The sequence below is a fragment of the Labeo rohita genome, chromosome 18 (assembly GCF_022985175.1).
Source record: "Labeo rohita strain BAU-BD-2019 chromosome 18, IGBB_LRoh.1.0, whole genome shotgun sequence".
Classification (NCBI taxonomy): Eukaryota; Metazoa; Chordata; class Actinopteri; order Cypriniformes; family Cyprinidae; genus Labeo; species Labeo rohita.
In genome coordinates this window covers 13,532,814-13,553,112 of record NC_066886.1, presented here as the reverse complement: position 1 = coordinate 13,553,112, position 20,299 = coordinate 13,532,814, and the positions used below count along the sequence as shown (strand labels likewise).

Genomic DNA, 20,299 nt, shown 5'->3' with positions numbered 1-20,299 from the left:
GGAACAGACGTGGCAGCAGACATGTCATTTGCTAGAGATAGATTGAGTTAAGTAATGGAATTCTCTCACAAAGCATTGGGGGAAATCAATTCCCCTACAAGCACCTGCGCTCCAACCGAAGTCTCCGGGAGAAATCATGTACACATGCTCACTATCCATAAAATACAAATTATCTACAGCACCTCATTATCTCCTTAACCCCTCCCTTATTCATTTCCTCCACCTTCGCTATTGCACTATAAGTGTGCATCGATGCCTCTGGTCTTTTTCTGAGGTTTTTAATTAGTTTTTGTCCCCTCTACTTCACAGTCTGGTTACCTGAGACTGTATCTGGGTCTAGGACTGAACTACTTATCACTCTCTTAAATGTTTAACTTCTCCCCCTAAAAGCAACGCAGAAGTCTCAAGAGGTATGACCATCAGATACACATAATTATCCAGCACCGATGAACAATACTGAGGCAATACTTTGACCTACTAAATCAATACTGCTGAGACCTCGCCACAGCAGCCAACCACAAAGCATAACTGCCGGGCTCACAGGAAAAGCGCAATAAATTATTTAGATTCAAGTGTGCTTCGCAGAGATACGGCCTTAAAATCAGAGCAAAAGAACTGCTGTATAATCTTAAGACGCTGAAAGACACATCTGCATGTTTCGCACTAGAGAATCTAGCGTATGTTTATTAACTTACACAGCTTTTAATGCGCGAACTTATATATTAACAGTATCTTTATATGTGTCCCATTAGGGCTATAATGACTTTGTCACACCCTAAACGGGGTTATTTTGCTTTAATGACCATCTGGGTGTATATTATCCCACTTATTGCGTATCAAATATTGATTTGAGCGTACATTATTAGCTGTAGATTATCTCAAAGCCTCCGCTAAGAAAAATAGTCCGTATTAAATGTACACTGCAAAAACACATTATAGTAGCCTACTAAAATTAACAGTTTTTATAATAACATATAATTTAGATACACTGTAACTTATCTTTTAAGCTCTCTCCCTCTCTCTCATCCAGGTCTTATTTGTTTTTAGGTTCGTTGAACTGCTGTTTCTTCTTGCTTAGGGACTCTTTAAGCTTATAGCCAGCTATCAAAGGTTTTATTTGCAGATGTAGGCCTTTACTAAAATTAACACAGACCATTTTTATTAAACGCAACAGTCGTAGTAAGACTTTCGGGTCGCACGATGGCGCCAAGAATCGATAGCCAGTGCGCGGAATGATACGAGAGAAACGCCTGTATGTTGCCAAGAGCAACAGCGAAATATCCAATTTAGGTTATTATACTAAAATTTAATAATTGCGAATAAACAATCAGAATTAAGAATTCAAGAGAACAGTGTAATAATCGAAAGTAGATAGGGATGATTGTTAAGTGTCAGATTCTGTCAGAATAGGTGTAAAATGGATAAAAAGTTAAGTAGGTCGAAGTCAAAATGCGTAATTGCTGTAATTCATTTATAAACAGAAGGTTGGCGAGTTATAAAGTGATAATCTTTGACTGCTTATGGGTTGCTCTACACTCTTCTGAGGTTGTTTAGGCTAATTAATTAATTAAGGCAATTGAATAAAGTTTGTTAACGAGTGCATGCATTTCATATTTCTTTATGCATACAATAATAAAATATCAAACACCTACATCCAGAATGACAGAGATGCCCTTTCGGGGCTCCGGTGCAAAGAACTGCTCCTGAGCCACCGCCGCCTCCTCCTTCACATATTCCCGAGTAGAGATGCTTTTATTGTCGCTCATCTTGGTGACTATCCAGCGGACGAGCCCGTCTATTCCACCGGGCTGAGCGCCGCTGTTTCCGGACTGTGCAGCCGTCGCTGTCTCGCTGTCCTGAGCCCCGGGTTTGGGCTGGTCTTTGCTGTCCTGTGCCCGGAGTTTGGCTTGTTCTTTGTGGAGCAGTTTGTGGACCCCGTCCCTGCAGTAGCGCGCTGCTTGTTCACACATCCTTTTGCCGCGGAGCGTTCATGCTGCGCGCTATGGGGGCGATCCCTCCTCCTCTATGACATCAGCAGCAGAAGCGGTGGAGGCACACATCCCAAAAACTCACCCCTCCTGTCACACCTAATTGGAGCAGTTCAATAAGTGCTATCCATTTAGCTCAGATGCAGCAAAATGAACTAGAAAAGCATTATTTGCACTTTAGAGAAAGAGAGTAGATACTAATACAGCAGGAATCGATGCTAATGCCCATTGATCCCAGACAATAAGTTTTGAATAAACTATGGTAATGTTGTTTAGGTCTATATTGTTAACTCTAGTGTCGGGGAGTAACTAGTTACATGTAACGGTGTTACGCATTTAATTACAAAATTACAAAATAAATGTAACTAATCTGTTACAGTCTTAGAAAAAATGTGATTAAATTATGATTTTTTTTACAGTTACAAAGGGGATTACATCTTAATACTTATGTATTAATATTTACTGTTTCTTTTTATTTAAAATATTTAAATAAGAACGATCTCTAAAAGGTACAATAGAGGTGCTAAAGCTATTTTGTTGTAGCTGTGCTTTCAAATGAAATTGGTATCCACCGTTTTCTTCACAATAACAGCGGGCACAGTCATTTGTAAATGTTATGGGTGTGGCTTCTGGTCTCATCACCTCCAGCTATTTTCAGCTGTACAAAACAGCTGCTTTTGCTCAGTGTTGCCAAGTCTATGGTTTTCCCGCGGAATTGGGCTACTTTAACTCCGCCGATTGTTTTTGATGTCCGTGGGTTGAAGCGACCCTTAAAAACATCATATTTATCCCCTGAAATACGAATTTACCAGGGAAACCCTGACAAAAAAAATGTGTATTTTCATCCCCCAGAATGCAATCTTTAACAGGAGACCCCCTGGAAACGTTTTGGGCTTGTTTTGAGCAGAAATTCATTTTGAAAACCTGGCAACACTGGTTTTACTCCTTGTTATTGCAAGTTGGTGTGTCTTACCATATTATTTTACTGTATTATCTTAATTATGAGCACACTGGTTTGTATAAACAGTTTTACCATTTACTGGATGTTGTTATTCTTCTGGTTATTTAACCTGAAGTCTCACCCATAGGCTTACTTCCATGTTGAAGAAAGAGATGGATCATCTTAATGAGAGCGATGAAGGATTTCTAAAATTGGTTTGATTGCTTCTATTGTCCTCATTTGTAAGTCCCTCTGGAAAAAAGCCTCTGCTAAATGACTAAATGTAAATGTAAACTCAGAAAAGTAATCAAAAAGCAATTAAATGTGATAAGTTACATTAATAAAGTAATTGAAATAGTTACACTATTTATTAGTTTTTAAATATGGTAAATTGTAAACTGTAAATTATTACATTTCCAAAGTAACCTTTCATGGATTCATGGATATCTCTTTTACCTTGAATTAACCATGGTTTTACTATAGTAAAATAACCAGTTTTTTGGTGAATTGATTACATTTGTAGGCTATAACCACAGCTTCACTAAAACACCTTGGTTAAACTATGGTTAGTGTAGCAAAATGGTTCATTTGTGGTTTACCAGGTTTAACATTAACCATGTTTTTTGGCTTCATTTATCCACCTAATTTTTCCCGCAAGAGTGGCTCGGTCATTCGGTCAATAAATTTTATGTGTCTGGCTTCCGGTGTCATTCACTTCCAGCTGTTTTTAGCTGTACAAAACAGGTCGTTTTGCTGCATAATATTGCAAACTGGTGTGTCTTACCATATTATTTTAATGTAAAATCTTAATTATAAACAAACTGGTTTGTAGTGCAAACAGTTTTACCATTTACTGCACTTTGTTATTCTTCTCATTATTTCTGCAGCGAAGTTTTGCACATTCACAGAAAACAGCTTACTTCCATGTCGAAAATTAAGGTGGATAGTAAAAGCATGGTTAATTTTCGTATGATCTGTGGTCCATAATTGTAGTATCTACTTAAATAATACACAATAAAACACCCAATTACATCCATTTATATAAGTATCCCACACAAACTGTAGATATACTTCTACATAAACGCACAATTGTAATAATTATAGGCCTACAGTAAATGTGAAGATATTAGCCATACGCAATCGGTTGCAGTTCAAACCTACAATGCAAACAAATTCAGCCCCACCGACACAGTTAGGTCACCTTCATTCATCTTTGGAACACAAATTAAGATATTTCTAACAAAATCCAAGACCTTTCTGACCCTGCATAGATAGCAACGCAACCATGTTCAAGGTCCAGAAAGGTGGACATCGTTAAAATAGTCCATGTGACATTAGTGGTTCAACTGTAATTTTATGAAGCTACGAGAAGAAAAGCTCTCAAATTTTATCAAAAATATCTTAATTTGTGTTCCAAAGTTGAACGAAGGTCTTACGGCTTTAGAACAACGTGAGGTGAGTAATTAATGACAGAATTTTTATTTTTGGATGAACTTTCTTTAAAGGAACTATCTTTAAATGTTGTTTATTTTCCACATGTAAATGCAGTCTGTCGATATCTTGTTTGATCAACATCCAGGAATTTGTATCACGTCAGGAAAAAAAGCAGCAGCTTGACAGTTTTTTGGGCTGGGTACTCCTTCACCTAGAAAATCCCTCATTACCTTACTGTCTCTCTATACCGGTCTGAAATGACCTTTGTGAGTTGAAAGACTGTGGAAAGGCTCCCCCGGTCCTGCCCTTTACGAAGGGTGATTAAGTCATTCCAACTAAAAGGGCCTTTATTTAATTGGCACCAAGTACAACCCCCCTACAGTTTGCGAACCTATAGTGAGGCATTTAGGCAAACAGGGGGAAAAAAGTGATTGGATGCATCTCTTTAATGTAGGGCAACTCACAGCAACCTGTTACTCCTTTTTCACCGCAGAGGGTGCTCAGATAATTACAACAAGCAGTAATCCCTTGTCTTTGGACATGCTCAGATCAACTCCCCTTGCAGCCAGTTTGTGCGTGACAGCGACAGGCCACACTTTTCAGCACGTAAACAAACTCAGTGGTATATCAGAGAATGTGCAGGGGGTAAAAAGAAACTACTGAACGGTTATTTTGGTTCCTGTGCATCTTTCAACTGGAGGTTTGGCATACAGGCAAACTGCAATCCTGTACACTTAAGGGAACAGTTCATCCAAAAATGAAAATTCTGTCATTAATTACTCACCCTCATGTCGTTCCAAACCCGTAAGACATTTGGAATCTTCAGAAACACAGATGTTTTTGATGAAATCCGAAAGCTTTCAGACTTGACAGCAACGTAACTATAACATTCAAGGTCCAGAACATCACTGATATGAGGAGTAACATCTAATCTAAACCAGTTCCTGCATTCATTAACTCACACACTTTGTCTGTTTGAGATTTGGATATGGCTAGAAAATGCAAAAAGCATGCAGGAAGGCTTGGCTGGGAAAAAGAGAGATAAATGCAAGAGATTTCACATACATACTGCAAATAAGTATGAAACAGGCACTGCTGCCCACACAAATACACGCACAATCAAATATCTGTATCTGAGTCATGAACCTAGAGGGAATATACCTTCCATCACGCCTAAGTAGATGGAACATGTTAAAGGTGATGTAGGAGCTACAAGTGCACCTCCTGGTGGACTAAAGAAGAGCACCCAGGAGTAACAGCCACTGACTTCACACTTGACTGGTATAATTCTGCAAACTTGAGTGCTGCAGAAATGTTTATTTTTTCTCTTCATTTTCAGTATTTACAATATATTTGTATTTTATTTAAAATAGCATATTTTTTCAAACCGAAAAACTGACTAAAAATAAATGAAAAGATCTGTAAAAACAATAAATTAACTGCCTAAGAAACTTATTTTATTTTTCAAAAAGCAATGTTCAATTAATTATTTTAGTCATTTTTAACCACTACCGTGATTTATTTTATCCAAAGAACAGCATGGCTTTTTCTTCACGATGTTCTTTTTTCTGAAGAAGGCTCTGGACTGTAACCTTTCAAGTAGTAAACCCAAAAGATGCCCTGTCCATGGCCCTCCATACGTGGGCAAGAAATTGTCAGCTTTCCATGACAAGGGCCTCTGGAGCCCGTGGGAGGGCCATCAAATGTAACCTGTATGTGCTGCGTTTTCTGCGGTAAAATAGTCTCTGCACCCTTGACAGTGAAGACAGGGTTGTCCACCAGAAAGGAGAAGGTTGTAGCCTGTTGAAAGACATTTTTAAAGGAAATCGAGACACTGGAACCTGAGCTGATGGAAAAGGGACCCTGAGCTTTAGGTGGGGTGCAGGTGCCATATAGAGGGAAGACGTACTCCCCTCCTAAGTCTGAGGAGATGGTGAGTAAGCTTTGGATGTCTCCCACCTGGCAAGGTTCGAAATGGACCGTCACACTGATATCTGTGCCAGTTTGGTTCCCCGCTGCTGCTTTAACGCTCTTTTCCACAGTGAAGTTTGGGTTGTCCGTCTGTATTAGAAACAAGATTGGAATGGAATGTTTATAGCAAAGACGTTAGAATTTAAAGGGGTAGTTAACCCAAAAATGAACATTCTGTCATTAATTACTCACCCTCATGTCGTTCCAAACCTGTAAGACCTTCGTTCTTCTTCGGAACACAAATTAAGATATTTTTGATTAAATCCAAGAGCTTTCTGACCCATAAGGGTCATTCCATGTTCAAAGTCCAGAAAGGTACCAAGAACATCAAAATAACATGACGCAGAGGAGAAGCATTGTAGAATAAAGTAGTTATTTTTGTTTTCTTTGCGCACAGAAACGATTCTCATCGCTTCATAAAATTATGGTTGAACCACTGATGTCACATGGACATTTTTTTTGATTTCCTTATTTTATTTTATTGATGTCCTTATTACCTTTCTGGGCCTTGAACATGGTAGTTGCATTGCTGTCTATGTAGACTCAGAAGGCTCTTGGATTTTATCAAAAATATCTTAATTCGAGTTCTGAAGATGATCGAAGGTCTTACGGGTTTGGAACGACATGAGGGTGAGTAATTAATAACAGAATTTACGTTTTTGGGTGAACTATCCCTTTAAGCTGCTAATGTAATTCCACACCATGATTTACTTTCTTTGTGTAAAGAAAAAAATAGGATAAGTAAAAAAAATGTCTGAGTTTTTTAGTGAAATTAATGAGGTTCAGTGTTGTTTTAGACCAAACTGACTTTCATTTTACAAACTAAAACAACTGAAACATTCCCTAAAACGTCCCTTTTTTGTGTTCAAGAAACTCATTCAACTCATTATTCACATAACAGTGAATAAATGGTAGCAGAATTTTCATTTTTGGGTGAACTCTCATCTTTTATCACAAAGATATAGTAGGTAATAATGGGACAATAGGGACTCCTACCTTGCAGATATATTCAGTCTTGACACGAGAAAAGTTGGTGAACTTAGCCATGACACTGTGTTTGCTGCCAAGTGGTGCTCTGAAATATAGAGGCTTCTCAAAGGGTGCAGGCAGGGCCTTCAGCTGAAGCTCATAAAAGAAGTGTCCAAGTTCAGCAGCGTACAGCACCAGCCGCGCTGTGGACTCTCCCTCACACAAAGGCTGATATTCAAATGTTAATGTAACCTAAGCAATAAAAAAACAGTCATTAAATACAGAATCACCACAGCAAAACTGCCTTAGCTGGCAGTGACAGACAATTCATTTTATTTAAATATTTTAAGCGGTCATCGGATGCCCATTTTCCACAACTTGATTTGATTATTTGGGGTGTTAATGAAAAGTCTGTAACATGCTTTGGTTAAAACTTCTCAATGATAGTGTAAAAAACACCCTTTTTACATGGTCAAAATCAGTTCTGCAAAAATCAACCTGTTCTGGTCAATTATTAGGAAAGGCGATCACAAAGACTTATACCCACGTTATAATTTATTCCTGTGATCAAAGCTAAATTTTCAGCATCATTACTCCAGTCTACAGTGTCACATAATCCTTCAGAAATCACTAATATATTAATATGCTGATGTGCTGTTCAAGAAACATTTTTTACTATTATTATCAATATTTAAAACAATTGAGTACATTTTTTCAGGATTCTTTGTAACATTATACACTCCATACCATTCAAAAGCCTGAAGTCAGTATACTTTTTTTTTGAAGAAGAAGAAATTACAGAAATTAATACTTTGATCTATCAAGAATGCTTTAAATTGATCAAAAGTGGTGATAAAGACATTTAAAATGTTACAAAATATTCTTATTATAGATAAATGCTGTTCTTCTGAACTTTCTATTCATTAAAGAAACCTGAAAAAAATCTACTCAGCTGTTTTCAACATAATAATAATAATAAGAAATGTTTTTTAGAACATGTAACTGGAGAAATGATGCTAAAAATTTAGCTTTGAAATCACAGGAATAAATTACATTTTAAAATATATTTATAGAAAACATTCTTTTAAATAAAAATGTTTCAAATTTTTACTGTTTTTGCTGTACTTTGAATCACATAAATGCAGGCTTAGTGAGCAGAAGAGAATTCTTTAAAAAAACATTACAAATCTTACTGTTCAAAAACTGGTAGTGTATGTTTATAAATTTTAGATTGTGGTGCATTCTTGAGAATCATCAGTTCGGATTCTACCTTAGACTGAGCAGGCACAAGGAACTGTGGAGGAACACTGATATCTGCATTCTGGCACTCTGCAGAGAACGACACGTCCACAAGAAGAGGGTTCTCCACCTCCACGGACCCCGATGTCATCTGCCTCACCCGGGTCGCCATTTCTATAGTGCTGAGCACTCCTGGAGCCGTTGCTTTGTAGTTGAGATTGTAAAATAGATACTCGCCTGTTGTCTCATTCTTAAAAGTCACCTGTAAAAGTGAGAAACATGATGATGTTTTACAGGCCATATAACCAAAGTAGTCTGTATTAGCACGTTTTTATGGGTGCATGACGGTACTTGCTTTAGCATTGTACTGGCCCTCTTTATAAGTAAAGAAGGAGAGTTTGTAATTCTTCGTATCCAGTGCAGGCACATCAATGTACTCCAGGCCCTTCAGGGAAACAATGCCATCTGAACGATCTGGTTTGATGAGCTCCATCACAGCACGGAACCTGCGCAGCAGGATATAAAACACAGAGTTATAAAACATAAATTATACTGAGAAGCGGAATATAATTTGCAACTGAGGCTCTATGTCGATGAAAGGTTTTACGATCATTACAAAGCATACCCCAAGAGGCACTGTATCGTGTGGCCATTTTATGGGTATTTTCATGATTAACAGTGTTTATGCATGTGCAATAAGCATATGTCTGTGTAATGAATCGAGATTGACTAAAATGTTTATTAAACAGGATAATATGGCATTTTGCATGCTGCGTCAAATAATATAATTTCTTTTAGTCAATACTAGCCTTTGCAATAGATTTTAATTGATTGAAAAATAGCATTTAGTTTTTAAAATACAATAAATGGCCTATTGTGATTGTTACACTTCTTGTATGTATATGTTTCTTGTAGATGAGGTACCTCTGAGGTCTGGACAGCCAGTTGTGGACAGGTACTGTCTGTGTGTGCTGGCTTTTGGATTTGATCTCTTCGGTTATTGTGCCTTCAGCCTTCGGTGGCTCAGCTGTGCCGTGCAATACGTACAGTATTCCACTGCCATCAGGAAATGAGAAGAACACAGAGCCCTGCACCACAACAGAAGGAGGAGTCATTAACATATCTAGAATTTAATTTGACTGAATATTTGTTTCAAAAATAATGAATGGAAATAGTCCTTATCTTGTGGAGAGAGTGTCATACCTCATGCCTTTCCCCATCTCCAGTCATGACCAGTGGCTTGTATGTGATCTCATAGGTGTTCTGTTGCAGGGGCTCAATGAGGAGAGTGGGTGGCCCGCTCCAGTGCTCTCCCTCTATGACACATTTCAGACTCCAGCGCTGGTTAATGCGGTTGGGTAGAGCCAGAGACTGAGTACACTGACTGCGCACCTGACACACGAAATTCACCACCTGCTCACACAAAAGAGAAAGCAAAAGCAAGAAAAAGACAGTTACACAATGAATTAGCCTTGCTTTTAAAAGGATTATTTCACTTCCAGAATTAAAACTGCCTGATGATTTACTCCAATGTCATCCAAGATGTTCATGTCTTTTATTCTTCAGTCAAAAAGAAATTAAGGATTGTGAAGAAAACATTCCAGGATTCTTCTCCATAGAGTGAACTTCAATCAGTGAGTTCAAGGTCCAAACTGCAGTTTCAATGCAGCTTCTAAGGGTTCTACCAAGAAATAAGGGTCTTATCTTCCGAAACAATTGGTAATGTTCAATATTTATATACTTTTTTTTTTTAAAAACAAACGCTCATCTTACACTAACTGGACTTCACTCATAATTCTGCTGAAAAGGGCACGCATGACGTGACGGAAGTACCAACCCAGCGTTTCCAAAACGAATCAGCAAAGAAAGGTAAAATGATGTCAGACGAAGTTTGAAGTTGGAGGACAAAATAAGATGGAGTTTCTTTTCGACTTAAAGAAAGACATGAACATCTTGGATGACATGGGGGCGAGTAAATTATCAGGAAGTTTCTTTTCTGGAAGTGAACGAAGGGTTTTATTATGACACACTGTAACATTCAAACTTGTATTTTCTTCTGTCTCTGCAGCTATTTACCTCTGTTGCAACCGGAGGGACAATGCAGGAGCCAGTGAGGGTGAGTTTTAATGGTTTGCCCCCTTCTATAGTACAGCAGAGATCATCATAGCGCAGATCTTGACTCAGCTCAGTAGGGGCAAAGGTCACTTCAAGGGATACTTCCATTCCTGGGGTGATGTAGCCTTCAGCAGGGAAAATGGTGAAATCTGGAGCAAAGCTCTTTACATCCCATTTGAATCTGAAGAGAACAAGGAAAAGCTGAAGATGCAAAAATACAAATATGTGATCCTGGACCACAAAACCAGTCTTAAGTAGCACAGGTATATGTGTAGCAATAGCCAAAAATACATTGTATGGGTCAAAATTATACATTTTTATTTTTATGCCAAAAATCATTAGGATATTAAGTAAAGATCATGTTTAATAATAATATTTTGTAAATTTCCTACCATAAATATATCAAAACTTAATTCTTGATTAGTAATATGCATTGCTAAGAACTTCATTTGGACAACTTTAAAGGCAGTTTTCTCAATATTTTGATTTTTTTGCAGCCTCAGATTCTCAAATAGCTCTCGGGCAAATATCATCCTATCCTAACAAACCATACATCAATGGAAAGCTTATTTATTCAGTATAATCCCTTATGACTGGTTTTGTGGTCCAGGGTCACATATATACTTCTATTTGAATCAATGTAACAGTATTGTCGCTCAGATTCATTCGTTTACAGAACCAGCCACACAAGTTTCTGTGATCAGCACGCATGGATGTGTACCTCGCACCAATGTCTCCTGTGTTCTGCATGATAATGCGACGGGTGGCTTGGCAGCGCTGGACCACAGCTCCAAACTGCAGGTAGTCTGTGTCCACTCTGACCTCCACTCCCTGGCAACAGCCCTTCATGACCAGCAGGGGGCGAAAACCACCTAGACACTCCAGCTGCAGCTCCTCAGTGAAGGGAGGCATGCGCTGTTCAGGAGAAAAGAGAAGCTCCACCACACAGCGGCCACCTCCCTCTTTAAGTGTCACCTCCCCTTCTGGACGCACTGACAGGATCTGAAAACAAAAAACAAAAAACACAATAATTCTTTTTATGTAATGTATGAAATAAAGTGGAATGTATGCATGTATTCATACATTTGTGACCCTGGACCACAAAACCAGTCATAAGAGTCAATTTTTTGAAATTGAGATTTATACATCATTTGAAAGCTGAAGTTTTCCATTGATCTATGATTTGTTAAGATAGGACAATACTGTTTGAAAATCTGAAATCTGAGGGTACCAAAAAAATCAAAATATTGAAAAAAGTTGTCCAAATGAAGTTCTTAGCAATGCATATTACTAATCAAAAAATTTAATTTTGATATATTTACGGTAGGAAATTTAAAAAATATCTTCATGGAACGTGTTATTTACTTATTATCCTAATGATTTTTGCCATAAAAGAAAAATCTGTAATTTTGACCCCTACAATGTATTTGTATAAAATATACCTGTGCTATTTGAGACTGGTTTTATGGTCCAGGGTCACATTTAGGTCCAAATTTTAAACAAATACTGTTTTTTGGAGCTTTCAATTATTCAAAGAATCCTAAAATTTATCATAGTTTCCAAAAATTATTAAGCAGCACAACTGTTTTCAAAACTGATAATAAGAAATGTTACTTCAGCACCAAATCAGCATATTAGAATGATTTCTGAAGGATCATGTGACACTGAAGACTCAAATAATGGCTGCTGAAAATTCAGCTTTGAAATCTCAAAAATAAACTATATTTTAAAATATATTCAGATAGAAATAGTTATTTTAAATTGTAATATTACAGTTTTTATTGTATATTTTACCAAATAAATGCAGCCTGGGTAAGCTTTAGAGACTTCTTTCAAAAACTTTCAAAAAAACATGCGTTACCCTAGAGTCCTGGAGAAGGTTATTAGAGTGTCTGCGAAGACTAAAAGTCAGGGAAGTGTGGCTGTTGTTCACTAGAGGGATCAATTTCCGACTTTGCTGGCCAATCTGCAGAGCTCCAAAATTGATCACTTTGTGTGCTGAGTCTTCCAAATTAATCTAAGACAAAAAACAGGACAGGATGAATATTTATTACATCAGGATGTCGATATGTATGATCGTCCAACAAAACTCTTTGTCACCTTCATCTCAGCACCCTGTCCCAGGATCTCCACCACTTGTTTGGCACACTTGTTCATCTCAAAAACCACCTTCTCGTGGTACCGAACTGCCTTGCGTGGGTAGAATGAGAAGAGAACCTCCACAAAGCCGCCAGGAGAAAGGACTTGAGGGGTGAAGCTGACCTCCAAGACAGGTGTGTTGGAGTACAAGCACTCTAAACTGAATAAATACCATAGTGTTATAAAAACTAACCATAAAACTTTGCTTTACATGCTTTAACATAAAATATAATCAGTTTTCTACCTGATTCCTCTGCTGCTTCTGTTGCTAATCACCAGTGTGTGTGTAACAGGTACCATACCAGCACAATGTATGAAATGCATTCCAAAATTGTGCTTTAGGAAAGAAAATTCCAGATCTGGAGCCACAGCTGAGCCCATTAGTGCACAACGGAATGTCGGCCCACTCCTTATCTACAAACAATTGAATGCAGAAAAGGAAAAAATTATGTCAATAATATTTTGTTCAATAAGAAGGACAAAAAAGGACATTAAAGAGTTAGTTCACCCAAAAATAAAAATTCTGTCATTATTTACTCAACCTCATGTTGTGCAAAGACAGCAACGATACCCACCACGTTCAAGGCCCAGAAAGGTAGTAAGGACATTGTTAAAATAGTCCATGCATTGTCCAAAACAAAATGTCCAAGACATTTTTTTTTCTTTGTGCACACAAAGCATTCCCTTAGCTTTATAAAATTAAGGCTGAATCACTGGTGTCACATGGACTACTTTAACAATGTCCTTACTAACTTTCTGCGCCTTGAACGTGGTCGTTGCGTTGCTGTCTGTGTGGGGTCAGAAAGCTCAAGATCAAAAATATCTTAATTTGTGTTCTGAAGATGAACAAAGGTCTTATGGGTTTGAAACAACATTAGGGTGAGTAATTAATGATAGAACTTTCATTTTTGGCGAACTATCCCTTTAAGAGATAGAGAGGGTCTACCTTAATAGAAAAAGTCAGATCTTTGAGCACACATTTACGCTGAGGGCAAAAGGTCAAGGTGCAGGAGCTCTGTCCATTGACAGCCACTGTGTCCAATTTAGGTTCCACCTGCAGGTGGGGCTGCAGCGCTGCCGGCCCAGACAGGTCATACTCAACATCTAAACTGAATTTCCCAGGATTAGACACCACAAATGTACATGTGGATTTATCGTTTAGCTCCACCTATACAGGGAACAGATAAGTGGAAAGCTTGATCTAAATGTTTTGTGCTGGAACTCTGTCAAAGACAAATCTGGCACACACTAACTAAGGATGCATGAATAACTTCACATATATTTTTACCTGTTTGAAGTCCACAGGATGGATCTGGTTTGATGAGAGATCTGTGATGGACCCCTCAGGGCTCTCATATCGCACATGAGCATTCATGCTGTAACACTCTCCCTTCACGTTCATGGTCAGCGGCTGGAGCTTCCTCCGCACTGTCACTACTAGATTAAAAGCCACATCTCCCTCCCGTGTGGGAGTGATCCGTATGACCAACGGCATCCTGTCAGAGGCAGATGTGAACAAGAGCAGTGTTCAAATTTAGGATTACATTTTGTACCAAAAGACAACATGATTGTCATGTCTTAGCCTTTATATGAATGAAATAACATACTTATCTTTAGGTGGAACCATTCCCTCCATAGGCTCTACCACCAAGCTGTCCTGGTAGCCCTCAGAGTGGCATGAAGACTCTTGAACCATAAAATGGAATGGTTGATCTTCTCTGTTCACCACAAACACAGTCTGATGAGCTTCAAAACCTGCACACAAAGGCACATGGACACTGCTACTGACAAGACATATGGTACCAATAACGTCATAATAAAATTATGATCAGTATCATCATCAGTTCTTCACAATCCAGGCCAAGCTGTCATAATTTGTGCAAAATAAGTGTTGTTTGCTCATACAATGAAAGTCAATGGGGTCCTGTGTTGTTGTAGACCCTAGTGACTTCCATTGTATGGACAAAAACAGTCTAAACACTCATTAAAATAACTTCTGTTGTGTTCCACAGAAGAATGAAACCAATACAGGTTTGGAACAGCATGAGGGCGAGTAAATGATGACAGAAAGATTTATTTTTGGACTATTCTTGGTAGAACTGAGCATTTTATTGAAAACTCACCTAGTAGCAAGCTGCCCAGATTGAGGTGTGCTCGATCAATATAGACAACAGGCTCATTAGCAGTGCCCACCAGCAAAAATGGCAAAGACAAGTTGTGTTCAGGGATTAAGAAGGTCCAGAAGGATTCCACTAAATCTAGGTTGAAAACCTGGTACTCAAATGAGACCTGAAAGCAGAGATTAAAATTTAATATCGATTCATGTCATGTGATTTTCTGTTAAAATCTCAAACAAAACACCTTCACTTCTTTCCCCGGCTGAATGGACTTGTTTGGTGTAAGGCAGTTGAAAAGAGATTTGCCTGAGTCCTCACATCTCCAGATGAAAGAGTATGGCTTGTTTGTGGGATTAATAACACCAAATTCCCTGAGAGAAAATAATGCATTCATTATTTGTGCACTGCAATAATAAATCACCCATATTTTTAATCAGGGACAAGTCTGTCAGTATACTATGTATGCACAGTACGTAGAATATATTTTATTAGGATCATGTGACACTGTAGACTTTAACACAAAACAGTTATTTTGAAAAGTAACAGCATTCTACAATATTACTGTACACTTAATTTGTATACAGTATATGGGCCTTGAATGTGTCAGTTGCATTGCTGTCTATGCAGGGTCAGAAATTCGGATTTCATCAAAAATATCTTAATTTGTGTTCTGAAGACGAACGAAGGACTTACGAGTTTGGAACTCATGAGGGTGAGTAATTAATGACAGAATTTTCATTTTTGTGTGAACTACCCCTTTCAGTATATACAATATAGTGTATAGAAATATACATACACAGTGCCTTGCAAAAGTATTCATACCCCTTCATTTCATTCATGTTGTGTTGCAGCCTTAAGTTAAAATGCTTTAAGTTACTTTTTTCCCACATCAATCTAAACTCCTTACACCATAATGACAAATCACAAAACAGGTTTGTAACAACTTTGTAAATTTATTAGGAATAAAAAACTGAAATGATTCCATTCCGTAAGTGTTTATACCCTTTTCTGGGACACTTAAAATTAAGCTCAGAAACATTCATATCGCTTGAAGATGTTAGTACACTTCAAGTAGAGTTAACCTGTGGCAAATTCATTTGAAGAGTATGATCTGAAAAGGCACACACCTTTCAGTAAAAGGTCTAACAGCTGAAAATGCATATCAGAGCAAAAACCAAGCCCTGAGTTCAAAAGAACTGCCTGCAGAGCTCAGACAAAGGATTGTGTCAAGGCACAGATCTGGGGAAGAGTTCAGAAAAAAATTCTGCTGCATTGAAGGTTCACAGAGCCATGTAGCCTCCATTATCCATAATGGAAGATGTTTGGAACAACTAGGACTCTTCCTAGAGCTGACCTCTTAGCCAAGCTGAGCAAATGATGGTGAAGGGCCTTGGTTAGACTGGTGACCAAGAAGCTGATGGGCACTCTAGTTGAGTTCCATGATCATATATGTAGATGGGAGAAACCTACAGAGGGACAAACATCACCGCAACACTCCACTGATCTGGGCTTTATGGAGGTGTTATCAAACTCAACCCTCCTCAGTGAAGACAAATGAAAACCCACTTGGAATTTGCAAAAAAGCACCTAAAGAACTCTCAGATTTTGAGAAACAAGATTCTCTGCTCTTAAGAACCTAATTTCCAAGCATCATGTACGGAGAAAACCAAGCACTGCTCATCACTTGCAGAGTACCATCCCAGCATTAAAGTGTGGTGGTTGCAGACTCATGCTGTCGGGCTTTTTTTTCAGAAACAGGAACTGAGGGGCTCGTCAGAATAGAATGAAAGCTCAGTGAACCAAAAAAATGAGATTAATTAATTGAGCCTTAATTAAAACCCAGTCCAGAGCATTCAGAACCTCAGACTGGGCAGGACTAAGGAAGGGTGGCTTATAGACAACTCTGTGAATGTCCTTGAGTGGCCCAGCCACAGCCTGAGCATGAACACAATCAAACATTGTCTGCCAAATCAAATGTCTGCCAGCCCCCATCCAAGCTGACAGAGCTTGAGAGGTAAGGCGAAGAATGGCAGATAAATGTCAAATGCAGATGTTCAAAATCTGTTACAACATACCCAGAAAGACTTGGCTGTAAAGGTGCTTTAAGGGTATAAATACTAATGCAATGTACTTATTTCAGTGTTTCATTTTTACTAAATTTGCAAAATTGTCACAAATTTGTTTTGTGCTTTGTCATTATGGTGTATGGAGTGTAGATTGATGTGGAAAGAAAAGTAATTTAAAGTAGTTTAACATAAGGCTGCAACATAACAAAACATAAAAAATGAGGGGGTGTGAATACTTTTGCAAGGCACTGTATATTATGTTTGTTTGTAATATAAACAACGTGACTCATCCGGTCAAAGTCAGAACTATCCATTTTATGAAATGTTTTACCTGCAGACAGTCGTCCCAATACCCACTGAGGTGAACTCTATAACCCTGGTACTGGGGTCCACAATGAGGGGACTGTGGGGTTCAGGGTTCCGCCTGTTTCCAGTGAGGTAGTCTGAATCCTTTAGGTGGAAATGACAGTATGGGAGCAAACAGCGACCACTTACGGAAATCACTGGACTCTGCTCATCCTTTAGATTAGAGACGCTACAAATGAAAAAAAAGATTAGAACTGAGCAACAAGTCATAATCAGCATGAGGGTGAGTAATTAATGACAAAACTTTCTTTGTTGAGTGAACTAACCCTTTACATAATTTACAGGAGCGACAACCCCAACTAAATTGACCTCCAAAAAATTCTGAAACTTTAAAGTTTGTACGAGACCTATGAGTGTTTCACCTGCAGATCAAACTGGCCTTAAACTCAGCCACTTCCAGAGGGGAGAACCGGATGTGGAAAGTTTGACTCGCTCCTGAGCTGATAAACCCTACATCAGGTTCAACACTGAAAGGAGGAAGCTCTGGATCTCCTAGCAGCAGAGAGGAAACACTCTGCAGAGAGCTTGCTGGTCTTTCTGGTGTCCTACTCCCTTGAGCTGAGCGAGTCCTACCTGATCCATCAGATATATTATTTACATTAATACAGTTTTTTTCTTGCTATTATTTGCATCTAAAGCAAATGCAAAAACATAAATCTGTGGTACACAGATCACAATACAAATACATTTGAAGGCTGAAGGTTTACCTCCATGTTCAAAGTATGCAGTCTTTCCATATGTCTCCATTAGAACCTGCCAGGAATATTCCAGCTTAACACTGCCTTTGTTCTCCATCTGAAGGCTAAAAAACATAACATCACTTATGAAAACACATTCACCTGTCTGAGCAAATTCTGTATAAGTGCAGTGCATTTAAACTTACTGAAAGACTCTGGTCTGGTACAACATTGTGTCTTTGAAATGGATGGGCCCAGTATCACACTGGTATTTGGCGTAATCACATGTGGCACTAACAATCAGCTCCATCTCTCTTAAGGAGTTCTCCACCACAGAGTGAGGAGGCTCAGGGTCTGTCACTACTACCTGATCACAGAACAGTGACAAGATAAAAATTAGAAGTCATTTGTTCTTTAAGACATTTAAGATCTGAACATTTTTCTGTAGAAGCCTGTTTCCATCTCAGTGTAAAAAAACAGGGTAATTTTGACCTTTCTATTAACTGTGAATTTATTTTATAGTAATTACAACTTTATATTTCGCAATTGTGACTTTATATTTAATACCTAACACTTTGTAATTTCACAACTGCCACATTATGTCTCCCAATTGCAATTTCATATCTGATAATTGTTTTTTTCCCGTAGTGTAATTTATGATTTATACATCAAAGCTGAATAAATAAGGTTGAATGGTTTGGCTGAGATACAACTATTTGAAAATCTAGAATCTGAGGGTGCAAAAAAAAAAATAAAATATTGAGCCTTTAAAGTTGTCCAAACAAAGTTCTTAGCAATGCATATTACTAATCAAAAATTAAGTTTTGATATATTTACAGTAGGAAATTTACAAAATATCTTCATGGAACATGATCTTTAATTAATATTCTAATGATTTTTGGCATAAAAATAAAAATGTATAATTTTTACCTATACAATGTCTTTTTTGCTATTGCTACAAATATACCCGTGCTACTTAAGACTGGTTTTGTGGTCCAGGGTCAAATATGTTATTTTAAACAAAACAAGAAAAAATGTAAGCATTTAATGAAGTTAATGCCCTCAGTAAGCAGATCAAATGTGTAGTCATTATATAAAAAGATCACTGATTCTATGAAACTCACCTTCCGTTTAGTTGGCTGTTGTGACGACTTGTCTACATCCACCCATTTAACAGTCCTTTGACAGTCATCCCAGTCTGGGATCTGGTCTACAGACTGCTGAAAGGTAATACTGCTGAGTTTACATTTTATTGTTTGTTCGTTCAACACAATGGGCTCCTCTGAGCAGAGGGTGACTGTCACAACTTTGGAGCAATCAGCATGCAGGTGACCAACTTGTGGAGAAAAGCTCAGCTGTGGGCCACTGGGAAGCCATTCAAAGCGTAGCACCTTGGAGCTGCTTGGGTTTGTCATGGTGAAGGTTTCTTGATAAGTGCGGCCCACGTGACAGTCTCCAAAATCCAGAAGGTCAGACAGAGCTGAGAGAAGCATTCAGAAGAGATATTACCAACAGTGGGTACTGAAAATTAAAATATCCATAAAATAATGGTACTATGTTTATTTAATCATGCTTTTGAATGTCTTTTACATTACTTACTTTCAATGCTGTCCTGCTGAACTTTGCTCCCAATGTTGTCCAGGATGATGATGTCATGGTAACCCTCACCCACAAGCTGCACCACTGTCTGATCATACTGGTTATCCCTTACCATTAACTTCAAGTTGGCCTCAAACTTCTGAGCCACCTTTGGATGAAACCTGACCTGGAATTCTGCTTGTTGCCCAGCCATGAGGATCAGAGAGGCTACATGCGCTAGTTGTGTCTCTGAAGGGGATCAAAAATGCAGTTACATTTGATTTTAATATGTTTCTGTCACATATCTCATGCTAATGTTTTCTTTATTTCAATTTACTGCTTATGGTTGCCTGCCTCAAGCTAAACATTTTGTTCCTTCTACGCTACAGCACTCTGTAAAAAAGTAATAATTACAAATCTCAAAACAACTTTATTGCATTTTAAAATATTCATATAGTTTAATATACGGCTCTGATCGCTCAATGGATGCATTCTTTGGTCAACTACAACTGCTTGACAATGTACTGACTGCTTTTTTTTGTGATAAAACCAGCTCTAAAGGATCCCAATAATCTATAAACACTGACACCAAATTTAATGAACTGGAGCGAGGTCCAAATTTGCTGCTGTTTGTGTTATTAGTTTCATATCTTATTTGAAACGCAAATCGTAACAGCACTGCACAGAAATAAATGTGCAT

At 38.1% G+C, this 20,299-nt stretch overlaps 2 protein-coding genes across 3 annotated transcripts in view; both read right to left on the bottom strand.

Annotated features, from left to right (window-relative positions):
* necab2 (N-terminal EF-hand calcium binding protein 2) overlaps positions 1 to 2,024 on the bottom strand; it is a 111,907-nt gene extending 109,883 nt beyond the window's left edge. Inside the window, exon 1 of one of the 2 annotated variants that reach the window (XM_051135610.1) lies at positions 1,653 to 2,024. In XM_051135610.1, coding sequence (XP_050991567.1) covers positions 1,653 to 1,970 — 318 coding nt within the window. In that variant the 5' untranslated portion in view covers positions 1,971 to 2,024. The remainder of the gene's footprint in view (positions 1 to 1,652) is intronic. The other variant, XM_051135609.1, reaches the window with a different exon arrangement.
* A 3,652-nt stretch (positions 2,025 to 5,676) lies between these two features.
* Positions 5,677 to 20,299, bottom strand: part of hydin (HYDIN axonemal central pair apparatus protein) — an 89,969-nt gene continuing 75,346 nt past the window's right edge. The window contains 22 exon segments of the mRNA XM_051135605.1: positions 5,677 to 6,423; positions 7,330 to 7,554; positions 8,573 to 8,803; positions 8,897 to 9,047; positions 9,466 to 9,629; positions 9,745 to 9,954; positions 10,618 to 10,837; positions 11,378 to 11,658; positions 12,518 to 12,673; positions 12,757 to 12,955; positions 13,040 to 13,209; positions 13,742 to 13,963; positions 14,084 to 14,291; positions 14,403 to 14,550; positions 14,919 to 15,084; positions 15,157 to 15,283; positions 17,310 to 17,513; positions 17,707 to 17,917; positions 18,052 to 18,146; positions 18,228 to 18,388; positions 19,146 to 19,501; positions 19,621 to 19,848. Coding sequence (XP_050991562.1) covers positions 5,914 to 6,423; positions 7,330 to 7,554; positions 8,573 to 8,803; positions 8,897 to 9,047; positions 9,466 to 9,629; positions 9,745 to 9,954; positions 10,618 to 10,837; positions 11,378 to 11,658; positions 12,518 to 12,673; positions 12,757 to 12,955; positions 13,040 to 13,209; positions 13,742 to 13,963; positions 14,084 to 14,291; positions 14,403 to 14,550; positions 14,919 to 15,084; positions 15,157 to 15,283; positions 17,310 to 17,513; positions 17,707 to 17,917; positions 18,052 to 18,146; positions 18,228 to 18,388; positions 19,146 to 19,501; positions 19,621 to 19,848 — 4,643 coding nt within the window. The 3' untranslated portion in view covers positions 5,677 to 5,913.